The 23,134-nt window shown below is 41.5% G+C and overlaps 1 protein-coding gene across 1 annotated transcript in view; it reads right to left on the reverse strand.

Annotated features, from left to right (window-relative positions):
- The window catches only part of LOC133665378 (coiled-coil domain-containing protein 39-like), a gene marked incomplete at its 3' end in the record, with an annotated part of 39,838 nt that continues 16,704 nt past the window's right edge, over positions 1-23,134 (reverse strand). The window contains exons 8-13 of the mRNA XM_062070666.1: positions 21,674-21,777; positions 13,198-13,330; positions 12,864-13,058; positions 4,744-4,911; positions 2,454-2,591; positions 1-138 (exon numbers count right to left, since the gene is read on the reverse strand). Of these exons, the coding sequence (XP_061926650.1) occupies positions 1-138; positions 2,454-2,591; positions 4,744-4,911; positions 12,864-13,058; positions 13,198-13,330; positions 21,674-21,777 (876 nt within the window). The remainder of the gene's footprint in view (positions 139-2,453; positions 2,592-4,743; positions 4,912-12,863; positions 13,059-13,197; positions 13,331-21,673; positions 21,778-23,134) is intronic.

The raw sequence follows: 23,134 nt of genomic DNA on the forward strand, positions 1-23,134 counted from the left end.
CTCTTGCCTCTCTTGGATGGCTTTTTTCACGTTCAGTTGTCTTTTCTCCAACGACACCACGCTGTTGGCCTTGTTGAACAGAAGATCCCTTTTGCGCTTCACCTCTAGCTTGGAGATGTTTTGCTCCACGATGTGCTCCTGATCAGAGAGAGGTATGACGGGTGTTAGGGATGCTGACTTACTGGATACAAACAGCAAAACCAGTGAAGTAGGCACGTTGTGTAAATGGTAAAAAAACCAAAAAACATAATACAATGATTTGCTAATCTTTTTCAACCTATATTCAATTGAATAGACTGCAAAGACAAGATATTTAACGTTCAAACTGGAAAACCTTGTTATTTTTTGCAAATATTAGCTCATTTGGAACTTGATGCCTGCAACATGCTTCAAAAAAGCTGGCACAAGTGGCAAAAAAGACTAAGAAAGTTGAGGAATGCTTATCAAACACTTATTTGGAACATCCCACAGGTGAACAGGCTAATTGGGAACAGGTGGGTGCCATGATTGGGTATAAAAGCAGCTTCCATGAAATGCTCAGTCATTCACAAACAAGGACGGGGCGAGGGTCACCACTTTGTCAACAAATGCGTGAGCAAATTGTTCAACAGTTTAAGAACATTTCTCAACCAGCTATTGCAAGGAATTTAGGGATTTCACCAACTACGGTCCGTAATATCATCAAAAGCTTCAGAGAATCTGGAGAAATCACTGCACGTAAGCGATGAGAATACAGACCTTGGATCCCTCAGGCGGTACTGCATCAAAAAGCGACATCAGTGTGTAAATGATATCACCACATGGGCTCAGGAACACTTCAGAAAACCACTGTCAGTAACTACAGTTGGTTGCTACATCTGTAAGTACAAGTTAAAACTCTACCATGCAAATTGAAAGCCATTTATCAACAACACCCAGAAACGCCGCTGGCTTCGCTGGGCCCAAGCTCATCTAAGATGGTCTGATGTAAAGTGGAAAAGTGTTCTGTGGTCTGAACAGTCCACATTTCAAATAGGTTTTGGAAACTGTGGACGTCGTGTCCTCCGGAACTAAGAAAAAAAGAACCATCTGGATTGTTATAGGCGCAAAGTTGAAAAGCCAGCATGTGTGATGGTATGGGGGTGTATTAGTGCCCAAGACATGGGTAACTTACACATCTGTGAAGGCGCCATTAATGCTGAAAGGTACATACAGGTTTTGGAGCAACATATGTTGCCATCCAAGCTAAGTTATCATTGACGCCCCTGCTTATTTCAGCAAAACAATGCAAAATTCACTTATTCACCAATGTATTTAATGCATCATATTCATATTTTCAGGTGGAATTATTTCCCATTCTTGCTTGATGTACAGCTTAAGTTGTTCAACACTCCGGGGGTCTCCGTTGTGGTATTTTAGGCTTCATAATGTGCCACACATTTTGAATGGGAGACACGTCTGGACTACAGGCAGGCCAGTCTAGTACCCGCACTCTTTTACTATGAAGCCACGTTGATGTCACACGTGGCTTGGCATTGTCTTGCTGAAATAAGCAGGGGCGTCCATGGTAACGTTGCTTGGATGGCAACATATGTTGCTCCAAAACCTGTATGTACCTTTCAGCATTAATGGCGCCTTCACAGATGTGTAAGTTACCCATGTCTTGGGCACTAATACACCCCCATACCATTACACATGCTGGCTTTTCAACTTTGCGCCTATAACAGTCTCCGGACATTAATGGTTCTTTTCCTCTTTGGTCCGGAGGACACAACGTCCACAGTTTCCAAAAACAATTTGAAATGTGGACTCGTCAGACCACAGAACACTTTTCCACTTTGCATCAGTCCATCTTAGATGGCGGCGTTTCTGGGTGTTGTTGATAAACGGTTTTCGCCTTGCATAGGACAGTTTTAACTTGCACTTACAGATGTAGCGACCAACTGTAGTTACTGACAGTGGTTTTCTGAAGTGTTCCTGAGCCCATGTGGTGATATCCTTTACACACTGATGTCGCTTTTTGATGCAACACCGCCCGAGGGATTCCAAATGAGCTAATAATTGCAAAAAATAGTTTGAACGTTAAGTATCTTGTCTTTTCAGTCTATTAAATTGAATATAGATTGAAAAGGATTTGCAAATCATTGTATTCTGTTTTTATTTACGATTTACACAACGGGCCAACTTCACTGGTTCTGGGTTTTGTACAATATTGCAATATTTATCAGCAGTGTTATGCCCCAAAATTAAACATTTTAAAAAAAGAAGCACTTTTAAAAAAGAGAAGTATCCTACACTTCTCTTTTGTAAAGTAAATCTGAACAGCCGATACGGGCATCTACATCTACTATATGATTTGCCTGAGAAGCTGGACAGGACAAAAATAAATAAATAAATAAAAAATAATAAAAAAAGAAGCACTAAATTTATCCCAAATATGAAAATAACGAGTAGTCGTCACATGAGCGTTGTACCTGGTTCTTGAACCCGAGTATCTTCATCTCTCGTTCTATGTTACTGTTGATCAGCTTCAGCTCTATGACTTTGTGGTACAGCTCCTCCTTCTGAGCGGCAGAATCCTCCCTCTCTTTCCTCAAGTAGCGAATGTCCTCCTGTCACAAAGACAACAATTAAGTGTCGGGGCGTCCTGATGCAACTTTTTCACTGCCGAAACGATACAGATATTAGAGCCTCGAGTATCGGCACACATCACAGTACAAACTTTTATTATTTTGGGAATGTTATTTTTGAAAAAGTTGAATGATGCAGACACCCTTGTTACTGGACACTTTATATTATGCAACCATCATATTTGATACATGTATATATAGACAAATTTGTCCAATTAAAGACAGGTTATACCTATGCCTAGCTTGTGTGCTATTGTGTGCTTAGCTGTTTGTAGCTAAAAATTAAGTGCATGACGCAGGAAGTTGAATGATGCGGACACGTTTGTTACTGGATACTTTCTAATACAATATTGCCTTGGAGACTTTGCGTCTGTTGTAATATGCAACTATAATGAATTAATACTTGTTTACATCGACAAATGTCATGTTTTACACTGCACTAGTGTTTAATAAAGGACATTTAATAACATATTGTCTGGCTTGTGTGCTATTGTGTGCTTAGCTGTTGTGTAGCTGCTTGTTGCGTATAGCCTACCTTTTTGTAAATTCACAAAAATACGAGGAAAGATTAAACTTGTGTGTTTATTAGGGAACATTTAGATGTTAACTGGCTTTGAACAAGTAAACGCCGCTGAATGCTTGTATCGCAGCTTGCATCGGATGTTTTACATGCAAGCCGATATCAATACTGACAACATACTTGTATCATTTTGCAGTGTGGAATGTTAGAAAAGGGCTTGATCAAGTGAAATTAATTATTCACTTTTAAAGTGGAGTGGTGATTTCCCACAATAATTAAATAAAGTGGAAGCTGAATGATGCGGAAACGTTTGTTACTGGATACTCTCTAATACAACACTGCTTTGGAGACTGCGTCTGTATGTAATATGCAACTATAATGAATTAATACTTGTTTATATCGACAAATGTCATGTTTTACACTGCACTAGTGTTTAATAAAGGACATTTAATAACATATTGTCTAGCTTGTGTGCTATTGTGTGCTTAGCTGTTGTGTAGCCCCTCGTAGCGTATAGCCTACCTTTTTGTAAATTCACTAAAATACGAGGAAAGATTAAACGTGTGTGTTTGTTGGGGGACATTTACATGTTAACCGGCTTTAAGCATGTAAACGCCGCTGCAGGACTGCTTGTATCGCAGCCTGCATCGGATGTTTTACATGCAAGCCGATATCAATACTTACAACATACTTGTATCATTTTGTAGTGTGGAATGTTAGAAAAGGGCTCAATAAAGTGAAATTAATTATTCACTTTTAAAGTGGAGTGGTCATTTCCCACAATAATTAAGTTAAGAAGTGCATGACGCAGGAAGTTGAATGATGCGGACACGTTTGTTACTGGATACTCTCTAATACAACACTGCTTTGGAGACTGCGTCTGTATGTAATATGTAACTATAATTATTTGATACTTGTTTATATCGACAAATGTCATGTTTTACACTGCACTAGTGTTTAATAAAGGACATTTAATAACATTGTCTAGCTTGTGTGCTATTGTGTGCTTAGCTGTTGTGTAGCTGCTTGTAGCGTATAGCCTACCTTTTTGTAAATTCACAAAAATACGAGGAAAGATTAAACTTTGTGTGTTTGTTAGGGAACATTTAGATATTAACTGGCTTTGAACAAGTAAACGCCGCTGCAGGACTGCTTGTATCGCAGCTTGCATCGGATGTTTTACATGCAAGCCGATATCAATACTTACAACATACTTGTATCATTTTGCAGTGTGGAATGTTAGAAAAGGGCTCGATCAAGTGAAATGAATTACTCACTTTTAGAGTGGAGTACGGTTATTTGCCACAATAATTCAATTACGTGCATGACGCAGGAAGCTGAGTGATGCGGACACGTTTGTTACTGGGTACTTTCTAATACGATACTATCTTAGCTGTTGTGTACATGCTAGTAGCCTTTAGCCTACTATGTTTACCTTTTGTAAATGACTGGACTAAAATAGAGGAAATTGCTTTACACAAGTAAACGCGCTGCAGGTGTGCTTGTATTGGAGCTTATATGGGATACTGTAGATGCAAGCTGATATCATCCAATACTGATTTTTCTCTGCTGGTATCAGCTAAGATGAGGGAATAACAGCGTGAACTGTCTGACCTCAGACTCCTTGATTTTGCTGATCATCTTGACGGACGCCTTCTTCCTCTCCTCCAGCGCTTGTTTGAGCTCCGTGATCTTTATCTCCATCTCTATCTTCTCGTCAGAGTCCCCGACAACACCTTGAATTCGTGCCAGCTTTTTGTCCAAAATGATCAACAGGGAGTCCTGGTGCAGAAAAGCGACACGTAATTGTGAGAATTGCAGGCCGTGGTCATGAGAGCACAATCTCACCAAGTGTATATTGCTCATTTCTAGTTCAAATATCTGAACAAACTTGATACAATTCACAATGCCCTGAATAATAATACAAGGAGACAAATTAACTTATAAAATATAAAAAACTTTTTCTAATTGCTCATTTTAATATCACTTTCAAGTTTTACATAAAATTAATTTTTACAAATATTCTTATTAAGACAAATTTGACTTGTTCTATTGGCAGATTGTTTTGCTCATTACAATTTATGTTTGCTTGTAATGAGCAAAAAAATCTGCCAAAATTGTCTTGGTAAGATAGTTTGAAAATACACATTATATCTAAACTTTAAAAACTTAAAACTGTCTTGAGTTTCCAATCATTTCTACAACTCTTATATATATATATATATATATATATATATATATATATATATATATATATATATATATATATATATATATATATATATATATACACTACCGTTCAAAAGTTTGGGGTCACCCAAACAATTTTGTGGAATAGCCTTCATTTCTAAGAACAAGAAGAGACTGTCGAGTTTCAGATGAAAGTTCTCTTTTTCTGGCCATTTTGAGCGTTTAATTGACCCCACAAATGTGATGCTCCAGAAACTCAATCTGCTCAAAGGAAGGTCAGTTTTGTAGCTTCTGTAACGAGCTAAACTGTTTTCAGATGTGTGAACATGATTGCACAAGGGTTTTATAATCATCAATTAGCCTTCTGAGCCAATGAGCAAACACATTGTACCATTAGAACACTGAAGTGATAGTTGCTAGAAATGGGCCTCTATACACCTATGTAGATATTGCACCAAAAACCAGACATTTGCAGCTAGAATAGTCATTTACCACATTAGCAATGTATAGAGTGTATTTCTTTAAAGTTAAGACTAGTTTAAAGTTATCTTCATTGAAAAGTACAGTGCTTTTCCTTCAAAAATAAGGACATTTCAATGTGACCCCAAACTTTTGAACGGTAGTGTATATATATATATATATATATATATATATATATATATAGACAGAGCGACTCCAAAACCAACAAAGGCTGCAACTGCCGCAAGAAACCTGATTGCCCTCTCAACGGGGGGTGCTTACAAACATCAGTCGTTTACCAATCAAAGGTAACACGCAAGGACATTAACACATCTGACACGTATGTAGGATTGACAGAGGGAGAGTTCAAAGCCAGATGGAACAATCACAAGGCTTCTTTCAGGAAACCAAAGCCTGCGGAATACTACAGGACCCAGCAAGCACATTTGGAATCTCAAAGACAATAATGTTGAATATTCAATAACATGGCAAATTCTTGCATTCAGCACACCTTACAACAGTGGTAATAAAAGATGCAACCTATGCTTAAAAGAGAAACTGTTTATTGTATACCGCCCAGACCTGTCATCCCTCAACAAGCGCAGCAAAATTGTATCAGCATGCCGTCACAGACGGAAACACCTCCTAGGTAACACATGAGCCAATCACCACGCCCCTACACCTGCCTGTACCTACCCGTTCTGTGCCCTATATAAACCATGGTATGTGAATGCTTCTATTAAAATCTCCTGATGATTGAGGGAACCCCTCATGAAACAGGCCTGTAGAGATGAAGTTGTCTTGTGATTTTTTTCCCACACATACATATATTACGCTCTACCACGGTATCAAGCACTATTTTTTGGATAATCTAATTAAGACATATATATATATATATATATATATATATATATATATATATATATATATATATATATATATATATATATATATATATATATATATATATATATATATATATATATATACACACCGGCCCCCAGACACATTTTTCCAACTGTGAGTAGGTTTGATATAAATATTGAAAACAATTCAAATAAAAAGTAAAATTACTAATTTGGTGTTAATATTTGAAGTCAAAAAGGTTAAGAACCTCTGTCTTATAACACTTTCCTCAGAAGATGTGTTGCCTAAAAGTACTAATCAAATATACTGCATAAGAAGGGACTCAAAAAAGCTGATGAAAAAAATTATTTACATACAATTTTGCAGTGCTAAAGTAAATAAATTCCAATTAAATTAATAATAAATAATAAAGATAATCTATATTTTTCTTAAATAAATTGTCAATAAAAAAATTATAGTGCAAATGAAAATGCAGCTTCACCTCTTTAGTCATATTTTTTGCGCTTAAGAAACTTCTCTATGACTTTAGCTCCAGACTTTTTATGTTTGTTTGATATTGTTATTACTGCCACAAGTGGTGGGAAAGTGTATTACAGCTGAGAAACATATTTTTGGTGGCATCTCCAGGGGGCGCTTGCGGCCCAAAAATATGGTCAAGAAACACTGTTGTAAGACACACAACTCCACAATACTATTAAGTATAGTATATAAGCTAGAATAGCTAATTTTATGATCAGTTTTAAGTTTTTAAAGTTTAGATATAATGTCTATTTTCAATAAACCTTACCAATAGAATAGAATAGAATAGAAAGTACTTTATTAATCCCTGGGGGAAATTCAGCACCACAGTTCGCTCACAATAGACAATAATAATAATAAATAGAGACAAACAATCTGCTAATAGAACAAGTCAAATTTGTCTTGATAAGATTATTTGTAAAAATACATTATATCTAAGCTTTATAAACGTAAAAGTGATCTTGAAATTAGCAATTAAAACTCATTATTAGCTATACCTACTAGTATTGTGAAGTTTTGTGTCTTATAACAAACTTGTGATGCTCAAAAGTAGTATTTTTTCCCCTCAGAAGATGTATTGCTTAAAAACAATTTTTTTGTCTGTTTGTATTACAAACCCCAAAACCAGTGAAGTTGGCTCGTTGTGTAAATGGTAAATAAAAACAGAATACAATGATTTGCAAATCCTTCTCAACTTATATTCAATTGAATAGACTGCAAAGACAAGATAATTAACGTTCAAACTGGAAAACGTTTGTTATTTTTTGCAAATATTAGCTCATTTGGAATTTGATGCCTGCAACATGCTTCAAAAAAGCTGGCACAAGTGGCAAAAAAGACTGAGAAAGTTGAGGAATGATTATCAAACACTTATTTGGAACATCCCACAGGTGAACAGGCTAATTGGGAACAGGTGGGTGCCATGATTGGGTATAAAAGCAGTTTCCATGAAATGCTCAGTCTTTCACAAACAAGGATGTGGCGAGGGTCACCACTTTGTGAACAAATGCGTGAGCAAATTGTCCAACAGTTTAAGAACAACATTTCTCAAGCAGCTACTGCAACGAATTTAGGGATTTCACCATCTATGGTCCGTAATATCATCAAAAGGTTCAGAGAATCTGGAGAAATCACTGCACTAGGCGATGATATTAGGGACCTTCGATCCCTCAGGTGGTACTGCATCAAAAAGCGACATCAGTGTGTAAAGGATATCACCACATGGGCTCAGGAACACTTCAGAAAAGCACTGTCAGTAACTACAGTTGGTCGCTACATCTGTAAGTGCAAGTTAAAACTCTACTATGCAAAGTGAAAACCATTTATCAACAACACCCAAAAACGCCGCCGGCTTCGCTGGGCCCGAGCTCATCTCAGTGGCCTAGATACCTACTCAGTGGCCTAGTGGTTAGAGTGTCCGCCCTGAGATCGGTAGGTTGTGAGTTCAAACCCCGGCCGAGTCATACCAAAGACTATAAAAAAGGGACCCATTACCTCCCTGCTTGGCACTCAGCATCAAGGGTTGGAATTGGGGGTTAAATCACCAAAAATGATTCCCGGGCGCAACACCGCTGCTGCCCACTGCTCCCCTCACCTCCCAGGGGCGTGAACAAGGGGATGGGTCAAATGCAGAGGACAAATTTCACCACACTTAGTCTGTGTGTGACAATCATTGGTACTTTAACTTTAACTTTAATCTATGATAGACTAATCCAAAATTGAAAAGTGTTCTGTGGTCTGACGAGTCCACATTTCAAATTGTTTTTGGAAACTGTGGACGTCGTGTCCTCCGGACCAAAGAGGAAAAGGCGCAAAGTTGAAAAGCCAGCATGTGTGATGGTATGGGGGTGTATTAGTGCCCAAGACATGGGTAACTTACACATCTGTGAAGGCACCATTAATGCTGAAAGGTACATACAGGTTTTGGAGCAACATATGTTGCCATCAAAGCAACGTTACCATGGACGCCCCTGCTTATTTCAGCAAGACAATGCCAAGCCACGTGTTACATCAACGTGGCTTCATAGTAAAAGAGTGCGGGTACTAGACTGGCCTGTCTGTAGTCCAGACCTGTCTCCCATTGAAAATGTATGGCGCATTATGAAGCCTAAAATACCACAACGGAGACCCCCGGACTGTTGAACAACTTAAGCTGTACATCAAGCAAGAATGGGAAAGAATTCCACTTCAAAAATGTGTCTCCTCAGTTCCCAAACATTTACTGAGTGTTGTTAAAAGGAAAGGCCATGTAACACAGTGGTAAAAAATACCCCTGTGCCAACTTGTTTGCAACGTGTTGCTGCCATTAAATTCTAAGTTAATTATTATTTTGATTATTCTGTTTTTACTTACCATTTACACAACGTGCCAACTTCAGTGGTTTTGGGTTTTGTAATTATAGCTAGGTGTTTATTTACCAATACCGCGAAAACTGGTTGGTTTAGATATTTTGACTATTGAGGTGGTATAGCTCGGTTGGTAGAGTGGCCGTGCCAGCAACTTGAGGGTTCCAGGTTCGATCCCCACTTCGCCATCCTAGTCACTGCCGTTGTGTCCTTGGGCAAGACACTTAACCCCACCTGCTCCCAGTGCCACCCACACTGGTTTAAATGTAACTTAGATATTGGGTTTTCACTATGTAAAGCGCTTTGAGTCACTAGAGAAAAGCGCTATACAAATATAATTCACTTCACTAGAAATTAGAAATACAAACCCCGTTTCCATATGAGTTGGGAAATTGTGTTAGATGTAAATATAAACGGAATACAATGATTTGCCAAATCATTTTCAAGCCATATTCAATTGAATGCACTACAAAGACAACATATTTGATGTTCAAACTCATAAACTTTATTTTTTTTTTGCAAATAATAATTAACTTTGAATTTCATGGCTGCAACACGTGCCAAAGTAGTTAGGAAAGGGCATGTTCACCACTGTGTTACATGGCCTTTCCTTTTAACAACACTTAGTAAACATTTGGGAACTGAGGAGACACATTTTTGAAGCTTCTCAGGTGGAATTCTTTCCATTCTTGCTTGATGTACAGCTTAAGTTGTTAGTCCGGGGGTCTCCTTGTGGTATTTTAGGCTTCATAATGCGCCACACATTTTCAATGGGAGACAGGTCTGGACTACAGGCAGGCCAGTCTAGTACCCGCACTCTTTTACTATGAAGCCACGTTGATGTAACACGTGGCTTGGCATTGTCTTGCTGAAATAAGCAGGGGTCCATGGTAACGTTGCTTGGATGGCAACATATGTTGCTCCAAAACCTGTATGTACCTTTCAGCATTAATGGTGCCTTCACAGATGTGTAAGTTACCAATGTCTTGGGCACTAATACACCCCCATACCATCACAGATGCTGGCTTTTCAACTTTGCGCCTATAACAATCCGGATGGTTCTTACACGACGTCCACAGTTTCCAAAAACAATTTGATATATGGACTCGTCAGACCACAGAACACTTTTCCACTTTGTATCAGTCCATCTTAGATGAGCTCAGGCCCAGCGAAGCCGACGGCGTTTCTGGGTGTTGTTGATAAACGTTTTCGCCTTGCATAGGAGAGTTTTAACTTGCACTTACAGATGTAGCGATTAGGGATGATACTCGAAACCGGTTTTCCCGGTTGTTCGATAAGAAAGAACCGAGTCCTCGGACTCGAATCCCTTTTTGAGAACCGGTACCCGTTATCGAGACCACTATAGTAAAGAAAAAGAGTTGGTTCTTTATTCGAATCCCTCGGAACGAATCCCGTCCCGACCAGAAATGCTCCGTGTGACATCACAAGAAATGGCGTCACGTAGCTCAGTCATTAGGCGCAGATAGGGAAAGCAGGAAAAAAATGGACGGGAAAAAGCGCTCCGAGGTGTAATAAAGTTAAAAACAAAATGTATAATCCAATGAATAACTTTACTGAGAGATTGAGCAGGGTACAAACACATGACGAACACTTTTACGACCAACCGGAAACATAGCAACCAGGCTAGCAACGCACCTCCTTTACGGCAGCTGTCGCAACGTTCTTAAAGCAACCGCAGCACATACATATATGACATCTCCCTTTTTTAACTTTTGTTTTTCTTTCCTTTAAACAAAACAAATCACACTGTAGATGTGTTGTCTGTCTAATTATAAATAATGCAGACCTGGCGTGTTGGCTGAGTTCTTGACGTTTACTTTTCACAGCGTGCTCATAACCTCATTCTTAGCTGCCGGGTGACGGACATGCAACAACACTTTTCGGGGCTACCGCGCATGCTCGTCACTCCTGTTGCATGCTAGGTAGTGTAGTTGATATATTCCCTAGCTCATAACATCTTCCCCCTATAAAGAAATAATGTTAACTCAATAAAGTGTATTCTTTTTTAGCTTTAACTTTTAATTTTTTTAGCATTGTAACCACATTTGCAAAGAACTTTTCATAGAATTTTCTTTCAATAAAGAAATAAAGTGCAAAATGTCAAAGCATCATAACAAACAGTTATGTCAAATAGCAGCAGCAGAATTGCACTTTTTGGAGAGCTGTATTATTTTCAGTTTTGTGCCCAAGGGACTGATTTCATTTAACACTATATTATTATTATACACCCTTAGTGATCACAGAGACAGGTTGTTTTTGTGTTACTGTATATATTTGTTTTCTGAAAAATCCCACTTAATATACTTTGGGTAACAACGTCAATATTTTATTTTTTTAAAAATTTTTTAGGGGGGTAACAGTCAATATTTATTTATTTATTAGATTAAATTGTTTTCTTATATAATAAAAGTGAGCTTTTGTTAAACCAAATGTGTGTTTTTTTCCATATACAACAACCTATCTGGACTCGATAAGAGAATCGATAAGGAATCGGTTCGATAAGAGGATTCGATAATAGGCTCGAACTCGATAATTTCTTATCAAACATCATCCCTAGTAGCGACCAACTGTAGTTACTGACAGTGGGTTTCTGAAGTGTTCCTGAGCCCATGTGGTGGTATCCTTTACACACTGATGTCGCTTGTTGATGCAGTACAGCCTGAGGGATCGAAGGTCACGGGCTTAGCTGCTTATGTGCAGGGATTTCGCCAGATTCTCTGAACCCTTTGATGATTGGCAGATAATTTTGCTTAGTTAAAAGAAAATACTTGGCACGATGATGTCATATTATGGACCGTAGATGTTGAAATCCCTAAATTTCTTGCAATTGCACTTTGAGAAACGTTGTTCTTAAACTGTTTGACTATTTGCTCACACAGTTGTGGACAAAGGAGTGTACCTCGCCCCATCCTTTCTTGTGAAAGACTGAGCATTTTTTGGGAAGCTGTTTTTATGCCCAATCATAGCACCCACCTGTTCCCAATTAGCCTGTTCACCTGTGGGATGTTCGAAATAAGTGTTTGATGAGCATTCCTCAACTTTATCAGTATTTATTGCCACCTTTCCCAACTTCTTTGTCACGTGTTGCTGGCATCAAATTCTAAAGTTAATGATTATTTGCAAAAAAAATGTTTATCAGTTTGAACATCAAATATGTTGTCTTTGTAGCATATTCAACTGAATATGGGTTGAAAATGATTTGCAAATCATTGTATTCCGTTTATATTTACATCTAACGCAATTTCCCAACTCATATGGAAACAGGGTTTGCATATACCTAGTGAGATTGTGAGTTTTTCCTGTGAGCTTGACTTTACTGGAGGTATTTCCTACCTTCTCATTCATGATCATCATCTGTTTGACCAAGTACTCCTCCTGTTTCCTCATCTCCACCTCCAACGTGTTGACCGTAGATCTGCTCCTCACTATTTGGGCAATCAAATTCTTCTCCTGCTTCTTGGAGTCCAACACGTGCTGTTTGCAACGCACAAACTCCTTGCTGCGCTCACGGAGCTGCGAGTCCAGCTCCTGCCACACAAAATGTTGCAAATGAGCCGTCAATAAATTGACCAAAAATTATTCCTATGCGGACTTCTATGATATTTTCCTTGTGTCAGTTTTTTTATGAATCCTGCAGACCAAAATACTACAAATAAAAACTCTTCACCTTGATGACTTGCTCCTCTTCCTTGAGGTAATTCTCCATCTGTGCAGCTCGCTCCTTCTCACTCAGGGCGTTTTGTATCACAGCTTTTAGCTTCTGCTCAAGAGCCTCATTTTGGGCTTTGGTCTGATTCAGTCTGTAACACACACACACAAAGGTAATTGTTTACCAAAACCCTTTAATGCACAGGTGTCAAACTCAAGGCCCGGGGGCCAGATCGGGCCCGCCACAACATTGTAAATGGTAATAATATGCTTTAATAAAGTTTAAGTTAAAGTTAAAGTTAAAGTAGCAATGATTGTCACACACACACTAGGTGTGGGGAGATTATCCTCTGCATTTGACCCATCACCCTCACCCCCTGGGAGGTGAGGGCAACAGTGAGCAGCAGCGGTGGCCGCGTCCGGGAACCATTTTGGTGATTATACCCCAATTCTAAGCCTTAATGCTGAGTGCCAAGCAGGGAGGTAATGGGTCCCATTTTTATAGTCTTTGGTATGACTCGGGGTTTGAACTCACGACCTACCGATGTCAGGGCGGACACTTAACCACAAGGCCACCGAGCAGAATAGTTTCTCACTAAATGTATTTGTTCTTTTCATTTTGATATTCAAAAGATACATGAACTGCATGCTTATCTCTATAAACATATATGTTAAAATGTAACATTATCTAATAATGCAACAAAATGTTATCTTTTAAAAAGAATAAAAAACAAGTACTTGAATATCAGCTTGACTTATGATTTCAAAGCAAGTTATCAAGTTGTGCACTGTAAAAATGACAATAGACTTTACGGTAAAATTCTGGCAATTTAGCTGTCAGTTTGTTTTTTTTTAATTAAAAAAAAGCAACTTTGGTACTGTTTGTGTTTACAGTAACACACTACACTGCAAAAACTGAAATCTAAGTGTTCTGAAGGTTTGCATATTTCTGTAAATTGTCCGTTTTAGTTATATATATAGATCATTTCTGTTAGAGGGATTAATTATTATTATTTATTTCCATTTCATATGTGTTGTTTGGGAAGGTGAAATGTATTTTCTTTAGAGTTGTTTAACCGTTGCCACGGTTACGGTTGCCATGGTTACGGGCACTTCCGTTTCCGCCGGCAGGTAAAAAGTGTATAAAAGAGCTCCGGTATTGACAGGCAGCGGAGCGTCGGTAATACTACCCGGAGATAGAGTCCACCACAGTTGCAGATCAGATAAGTAACTAGTACTCTAAGCGTTGTATTTAAGTTACTCTACAACGGGAGGTGTCCCCCCTCTCCAACGCCCCCTTGGTATCCAGCAGTTGCAACTCACCCCCCCACCCCTACGTGCACCAACGATCCAGCAGGACCACAACAGACTATCTTCTGGCCCAGTCAAGGGGCCCAGGTTGGACTGTGTGTGTGTGTTGTGTAATTGGTTTAGTGCGGGAGGTTTCATTGGGGAGGTAGCGTGTGAGTGGGGATGAGTGTATGAGTGTAATCAATGTGTTCATTATTGTCTGATTATTGTATATTATATGGTATATAGTAAATTGGTTAACTATATAAGTGGTGTCCTCTCACTCTCTCCTAGACTATCTTTATTTGGTAAATAGTGAAAATTAGAGCATCCCCCTAAAGTAAATATACAGTCCTTTACAGGCTCCCGAACATTTTGGTCCTTCGAGCCAGATAGTTTAATCAGTTAGGATGTCCAAGAAGAGTGAGAGAGCCCTAAGCCCCTCCCCAAAACCAGAACCACCAACACGCCCTGTTAGAGAGCGTAGGTTACCCACTAGACTACAGGACTATCACTTGACTACCCTAGATGAGACTGACAGCCCCAGTAGTTTACAGAGTAAAGCACCCCAAGTGGCGGAGGACAATATTGCAACACCAGCATTAGGTTTGACTATGCAACCCAGTATTCACCCCTTCTCCTCACTACCAAGGGATGAAGAGAGACAGGAAAAGGCGGGCCCGCCGCTGACAGCAGTCATTCCCCCGCCGACAGAAATCGTCAGCCAAGGCAAAGAGGATCCGCCAGGAGGTGGCGACTTACAGAACGGTGAGGAAATAATTCCCCCTGATGCCGCCACCCCACTAGACAGGACCGACCAGCAAACCTTCCATCCGGGTGAGTTTTTCAAGAACTCCGATCCTCAAGGCAAGCCCCCCAAGGTAAAGTCTCGCCTATCATCTGGCCGGCGTAGCAGCGTCCACAGCAGCCGTACAGGTAGTCACCGTAGCAGCCACTCAGGACGATCAAGCATGGAGAGTCTACTCTCTGAGAAGTTACTCCAGCAGTTGATTGACAATCAGGAGAACCAGCGCCAGGACGCCCTCGCGAGAGAGGAGCGCCTGCAGATAGAGGCCCGTGCTGACAAGGAGCGCCTGGAACGGCAAACCTGTGCAACTACAGAGGCACTAGAGAAGGTGGCAGTCCAGAGCCTGGAGCTCGCTAAGCTCGCTCTCTCCCGCCAACCAGAGCCCTCTCCCTCAGTCCGGATATCGAGAGTGACCTCAAGGCCTGGCTCGCCAGAGGAAAGGAAGAGGAGTATCGAGAGGTCTCCAATGCTGGACCCAGAAACCCAGAGCGCACACGAGGAGGAAATGGAGCCTGACGAACGCTTGGACTCCCTTTTGGATCGTAGGGTGCAGTATCTACACGCCCCTCCCCCCTCCTCACCATCACCATCAGCCCGCCGTAATGCAGGACCATATGACCCACTTCCTCTTCACCCGCCTGGCTCCATAGTTCCCTTCTTCACTCAAGACAGCAGGGAGAACTACAGGGAGATGCGGCTGAGCCTGGAGTACCTGCTAGGAGAACCGCAGGCGTACCACAGTGAGCAGCAGAAATGGCTCACACTCCATATTCATTGTAAGCTACCAATAGCTAAGAGACTTTGCTTCTCCCACGCCAAGTCCCTCACCCCCTACACCGACAGCATGAAAGAACTAGATCACCGCTGGGGTTGTCCATGGGACCACATCCTCGACGAAGTTGAAGCCCTCGGGGAGTTACCTGAGATCCGAACCGACGTAGGCCTGGATGACTACGCCCTCCGCATCCGTTCTCTGGTCACGATGCTGAAGCTGCAGGGACCGATTGGAGCCAGGGAACTAAACGCAGGCTCCACCGTGGAGTGCTTCATAAGGAAGCTGCCCAGACATCGAGAGGAAAGGTTCCGGCGGCGCCACGACCAGCTCCACCCCGACCAGCCATCAGCCAGCTTAGAGGAGCTATCTGACTTTCTGAGAAGTGAGGTAAAGCACATCCGTCTCCCAACAAAAGCTGAGCTGAAGTACGGCAGACACGAATGGACCAATCGAGCAACCAAGAGGAAGGAAGGGTCAGTCCGGGTGATGACGACGATCCCAGGGGCTGACACTAAGGAGGAGAGGGACACCCCCCACGGTGAGTGGGGCAGCCCTAAGCAGGGTGACAAGAAGCTTCAACCACCTTGCCCGTGTTGCACGGGCCCCCACTGGCTTGAACACTGTCCAGAGTTTGGGAAGAATAACACAGAAGAGAGGAAACAGTGGATCAAGGACAACAAGCGGTGTTGGAGGTGCGCCCGTGAGCACATGGCCAAGCAATGCACCCTGAAGAGGCCTTGTCGTATTAAGGAATGCGGCAGGATACACCTCACAGTCCTCCACGACTTCAAAACCAGAAGCGACAAGCCGGAGACCGGAGAGTACCCCTCACCTATCAAGTGAGATCCAGGAGGGTCGTACCTACTACGTAGGCCCAGTCCGTAGTAACAACCCCCGAGTGTTACTCAAGATTGTGCCGGTCATCCTACGCCATGATGGGAGGGAGATGTCCACCTATACCATCATTGATGACGGTGCAGAGTGCACCATCCTGATGAAGGAGGCAGCCACCGCCCTCGGGCTCAAAGGTCATCCTCATCAAATGAAGATCCTCACCATCCGACCTAAGCCCACCCAAGTCGCGGGTGAGATAGTGTCCCTGGAGATCATGGCAAAGGGCGACCAGGAGAAGTGCACCCCCTGCGCGATGTGTTCACCGCGGCTGACATGAGCCTTTCGACTTATGGCTACCCAATGAAGGCGCTCAAGGCAAAGTACCCCCATCTGGCAGAGTTGAGGCTTGATCAGGAAGAGGAAGTGGTACCGACCATCCTACTCAGGTCCGATCAAGCAAGGCTGACCCTCCCAAGGCGCATTCTCCCAGGCCCATGTGGCTGCCCCGTCGCCCTGGACACCCCACTTGGTTGGACTCTCCAAGGTCCTATCAACCTGAAGAGTGTGTGTTAATCCCAGCCAGACCCAAATGCACTTCCTCGGGGCCGAGTGCAAAATGGAGGAACCCTCAAACCAGCCCAATAAGGCTGCCAGTGAGACAGAAGCAGTCCTTGAGGTAATCAAAGCAGATGTGATTGAGGACAATGTGGACATGACAGAGGAGCTTAAGAAGCAACTAACCCCTCTTCAAGTTGACTTCCAGTACAACCAACCTAGCGCCCCTCCCACTCTGAACTTCACCCTTGGAACACAAGTCCCCAAAGCTGAAGTCCTCGCCAATGTGTTAGCCGAAGCGGAAGCAATCCGGAATTCCAAACCATCACGCTCAACTCTCTCCTCATGGGGCGGCCAGTCATGATTGTGGATCCAGCGCTACCCAGAGCGCATTGGCTCCTGGGCAGAGTGAAGACAGTCACTAAGGGTAAGGATGGAACAGCGCTACCCAGAGCGCATTGGCTCCTGGGCAGAGTGAAGACAGTCACTAAGGGTAAGGATGGAAGAGTTCGCTCAGCAGTAGTGGACACTGGCCAGAGAACCTACCATCGACCAGTGCCTCGCCTTATCAAGCTCCCCCCACACTCTGACCCGACTCACCCATACTCTGATCCGACTCCCCCATACTCTGACCCGACTCCCCCTAAACCCCCCTGATCTGCTTGTATATCAAACCTTCAGTAGTATAACTGATTTCCTTCACATAAATCAGGGGGAGGCTGTTCTGAAGGTTTGCATATTTCTGTAAATTGTCCGTTTTAGTTATATATATAGATAATTTCTCTTAGAGGGATTAATTATTATTATTTATTTCCATTTCATATGTGTTGTTTGGGAAGGTGAAATGTATTTTCTTTAGAGTTGTTTAACCGTTGCCACGGTTACGGTTGCCATGGTTACGGGCACTTCCGTTTCCGCCGGCAGGTAAAAAGTGTATAAAAGAGCTCCGGTATTGACAGGCAGCGGAGCAGCGGTAATACTACCCGGAGATAGAGTCCACCACAGTTGCAGATCAGATAAGTAACTAGTACTCTAAGCGTTGTATTTAAGTTTGTTATAAATGACACTTAAGTGCCGGTGCACTAGTTTAAGTTTAAAGACGTTTTGGGCGCTTCACGTTGCCAGTAGGAGGTGAAGCGCATGCTAATCGCTAGTTAGCTCACCGCAGCTTGCACCTGTGTTTGTTGGCTGCAACGTGACTTCACGAACGCCAGGTTCAGTCACGTTTGGATTAGGTTTATTTACGAGACACTCTCCCCTGTGACTATTTATTGTTTGGAGAGTGAACATTGTAGAGTTTAGTTGTGTGCTATCGTGGCTACCTTGCTGCGAGGGAAGTGGACAGCGCGAGGTACGAGTGTTAGTAGCACGCGCTCACGGGCTAGTCGACAGAGAGGTGACCCAGGACGAGGCTGGTTCTCCTCTCGCTCCAGACTAGACTCGTGAGGGAGATAAGAGGAAGCACGGCCGAGCCCCCCACCCCCCCACCCGCCACCCCCCTTCTGTACTCTACAACGTGAGGTGTCCCCCCTCTCCAACGCCCCCTTGGTATCCAGCAGTTGCAACTCACCCCCACCCCCCCACCCCCCCCCCCCCCCCAACCCCGCACCAACGATCCAGCAGGACCACAACAGACTATCTTCTGGCCCAGCCAAGGGGCCCAGGTTGGACTGTGTGTGTGTGTTGTGTAATTGGTTTAGTGCGGGAGGTTTCATTGGGGAGGTAGCGTGTGAGTGGGGATGAGTGTATGAGTGTAATCAATGTGTTCATTATTGTCTGATTATTGTATGTTATATGGTATATAGTAAATTGGTTAACTACATAAGTGGTGTCCTCTCACTCTTTCCTAGACTATCTTTATTTGGTAAATAGTGAAAATTAGAGCATCCCCCTAAAGTAAATATACAGTCCTTTACAGGCTCCCGAACACTAAGTAAGATGAAATATCTCAAATAAGGGTGATATTTGCTTATTTTCTGTCTGATAAGATAATTCTTCTCACTAAGCAGATTTTATGTTAGAGTGTTTTATTTGTTTTAAGTGTTTTGGTCCTAAATGATCTCAGTAAGATATTACAGCTTGTTGCTGAGATGTGATGACCTATATTGAGTAAAACATGCTTGAAACTAGAATATCAACTGTTGCAAAGCTGTGTCATCAGCACTCACAAGTATAAAACTACTTTTTTAAAGTAATAATTTCTTATTTCAAGCATGAAAAAAAAAAATCATGATGCCGAGCGCATATCATTATGTCAAGATAATGGCACTAGCATTTAAATAATTTAAGAATATTTTTCAACATATTGAGCAAAAAGATCTCTCTTTTTTTTCTACCAAGAAAAGTGCACTTGTTGTTAGTGAGAATATACTTATTTTAAGGTATTTTTGGGTTCATTGAGGTTAGCTAATTTTACTTGTTTTGGAAAGTCTTGACAATCTGAAATTTCTTGTTCTATTGGCAGATAATTTTGCTTACTTCAAATAAAATACCCCTTATTTTTGTTTTTTGTTTTCTTGTTTTTGAACACTGACTTTTTGCAGTGTATAAAATCAACCACTCTAGATTTTACTGTAAAAAAAAAAAAAAGAGCGCCACTGTTTTGCCATTTCATTTCCAGTAATATGCCGTAAAAAAACACTGCAGCTTTGACGATAAAATTCTGGCAACTGAGCGAGTTTTTTTATACACTAAAATCTATTTGGGGGTTTTTAAAGGCCTACTGAAACCCACTACTACCGACCACGCAGTCTGATAGTTTATATATCAATAATGAAATCTTAACATTGCAACACATGCCAATACGGCCGGGTTAACTTATAAAATTCAATTTTAAATTTTCCGCTAAACTTCCGGTTGAAAACGTCTATGTATGATGACGTATGCGCGTGACGTCAATCGTTGAAACGGAAGTATTCGGACACCATTGTATCCAATACAAAAAGCTCGGTTTTCATCGCAAAATTCCACAGTATTCTGGACATCTGTGTTGGTGAATCTTTTGCAATTTGTTTAATGAACAATGAAGACTGCAAAGAAGAAAGCTGTAGGTGGGATCGGTGTATTAGCGGCTGGCTGCAGCAACACAACCAGGAGGACTTTGACTTGGATAGCAGACGCGCTATCCGACGCTAGCCGCCGACCGCATCTATGATCGGGTGAAGTCCTTCGTCGCTCCGTCGATCGCTGGAACGCAGGTGAGCACGGGTGTTGATGAGCAGATGAGGGCTGGCTGGCGTAGGTGGAGAGCTAATGTTTTTAGCATAGCTCTGTGAGGTCCCGTTGCTAAGTTAGCTTCAATGGCGTCGTTAGCAACAGCATTGTTAAGCTTCGCCAGGTTGGAAAGTATTAACCGTGTATTTACAGGTCCATGGTTTAATAGTATTGTTGATTTTCTGTCTATCCTTCCAGTCAGGGGTTTATTTATTTTGTTTCTATCTGCAGTTAAGCCCGATGCTATCACGTTAGCTCCGTAGCTAAAGTGCTTCGCCGATGTATTGTCGTGGGGATAAGTCACTGTGAATGTCCATTTTGCGTTCTCGACTCTCATTTTCAAGAGGATATAGTATCCGAGGTGGTTTAAAATACAAATCCGTGATCCACAATAGAAAAAGGAGAGAGTGTGGAATCCAATGAGCCAGCTTGTACCTAAGTTACGGTCAGAGCGAAAAAAGATGCGTCCTGCACTGCACTCTAGTCCTTCACTCTCACGTTCCTCATCCACGAATCTTTCATCCTGGCTCAAATTAATGGGGTAATCGTTGCTTTCTCGGTCCGAATCGCTCTCGCTGCTGGTGTAAACAATGGGGAAATGTGAGGAGCCTTTCAACCTGTGACGTCACGCTACTTCCGGTACTTGCAAAGCTTTTTTATCAGCGACCAAAAGTTGCGAACTTTATCGTCGATGTTCTCTACTAAATCCTTTCAGCAAAAATATGGCAATATCGCGAAATGATCAAGTATGACACATAGAATGGATCTGCTATACCCGTTTAAACAAGAAAAATTAATTTCAGTAGGCCTTTAAGCGAACGTAAAAAAAAAGTGAATAATCAAATGCTTAGGCAATAATGCAATATCATGAGCTGAATCCTTATACTTTTTTTTTTTAATCATATGTTTACAAGTGGCCCCTCTGAGGGCAGACAAAACTACGATGTGGCCCTCAATGAAAACAAGTTTGACACCCCTGCTCTAAGGGTTTTACCAATAATGCTGCAAAGTATGACTGACCTGACTTCGTTGTTCTGGATGTCTTCCTTATGCCTGCAGATGTGGGACCTCATTGACTGCACATTGGACATTGTTCTGTCCAGTAGGGCTCTGGAACTTTTCAACTGCAACAACAGACAATCTTCATTTAAAAATCCTCACAAAAATAGATAACCATAGTAGTTGATACTTTTGGCACTTTTTTCAGTTAAAGAAACGTTTTCTGACCCTCCTTGGTATTTTTTATTTTGGCTTTTAAAGTGCAAGACAGTGCTTCTCAAACTTTTTTCCACCGAGTACCACCTCAAAAAAACATGGTTCCTCCAAGTGCCATCAAAATTAAAATATAGTAGCGTAGTAGGCCTAAGTCAGGGATCGGCAACCCAAAATGTTGAAAGAGCCATATTGGACCAAAAATAAAAAATAAAAATCTGTCTGGAGCCGCAAAAAATTAAAAGCCTTCTATAAGTGATATAATGAAGTCAACACATGATATACGTGTCTATATTCGCTATGTTAGCCTACTATCAAAATGACTTTGTGTCGCAGGCTGACAACTCTTCGTTGACAGAAATGTTTAAATGTTATATTTATTCTACACATTTTACATTGGAAAACATTAGTAAAACTTCTCAGGGGGTGAGATAACTCCTCTAAATGACTGTCTTAGAATGGCCGAAGGTATAGTAGATGTGTGTGTCCAAGTTAAAAGGAAACGGCAGGCTGTCTTCTTCTAATGAAGACAGCCTGATCAGCAAAATGGGTTACGTTTGCTGTGGTCTGGAACAATCAGAAATGCAGCCAATATTACATACAGATAATGTGTCATGAGACATGCAAATATAAATTAAATACACAGAGGACACAGGAAATTAAATGATTCAATACATACATAAAGCTAGCCTAAATAGCATGTTAGCATCGATTAGCTTGCAGTCATGCAGTGACCAAATATGCCTGATTAGCACTCCACACAAGTCAATAATATCAACAAAGCTCACGTTTGTGCATTCACGCACAGTATAAAACGTTTGGTGGACAAATTGAGACAAAGAATAAGTGGCATACAACACGTCTTTCTGTGGCTGTGTCGGAGAAAGTCGTATATGTAAACAAACTACGGTGAGTTCAAAGACCGTCAAAATGAGTAGGACAAAACGGCGCCCGCCAAATACTCTAATCAGAGAATCATGTTTAATATAAACAGTGGGAGAATGAGTGGCATACAACATGTCCTTCTGTGGCTGTGTCGGAGAAAGTCGTACATGTAAACAAACTACGGTGAGTTCAAGGACCGCCAAAATGAGTAGCACAAAACGGCGCCCGCCAAATACTCTCATCAGAGAATCATGTTTAATATAAACAGTGGGAGAATGAGTGGCATACAACACGTCCTTCTGTGGCTGTGTCGGAGAAAGTCGTACATGTAAACAAACTACGGTGAGTTCAAGGACCGCCAATATGAGTAGGACAAAATGGCGC

This window comes from Entelurus aequoreus, linkage group LG14 (assembly GCF_033978785.1).
Source record: "Entelurus aequoreus isolate RoL-2023_Sb linkage group LG14, RoL_Eaeq_v1.1, whole genome shotgun sequence".
Taxonomy (NCBI): domain Eukaryota; kingdom Metazoa; phylum Chordata; class Actinopteri; order Syngnathiformes; family Syngnathidae; genus Entelurus; species Entelurus aequoreus.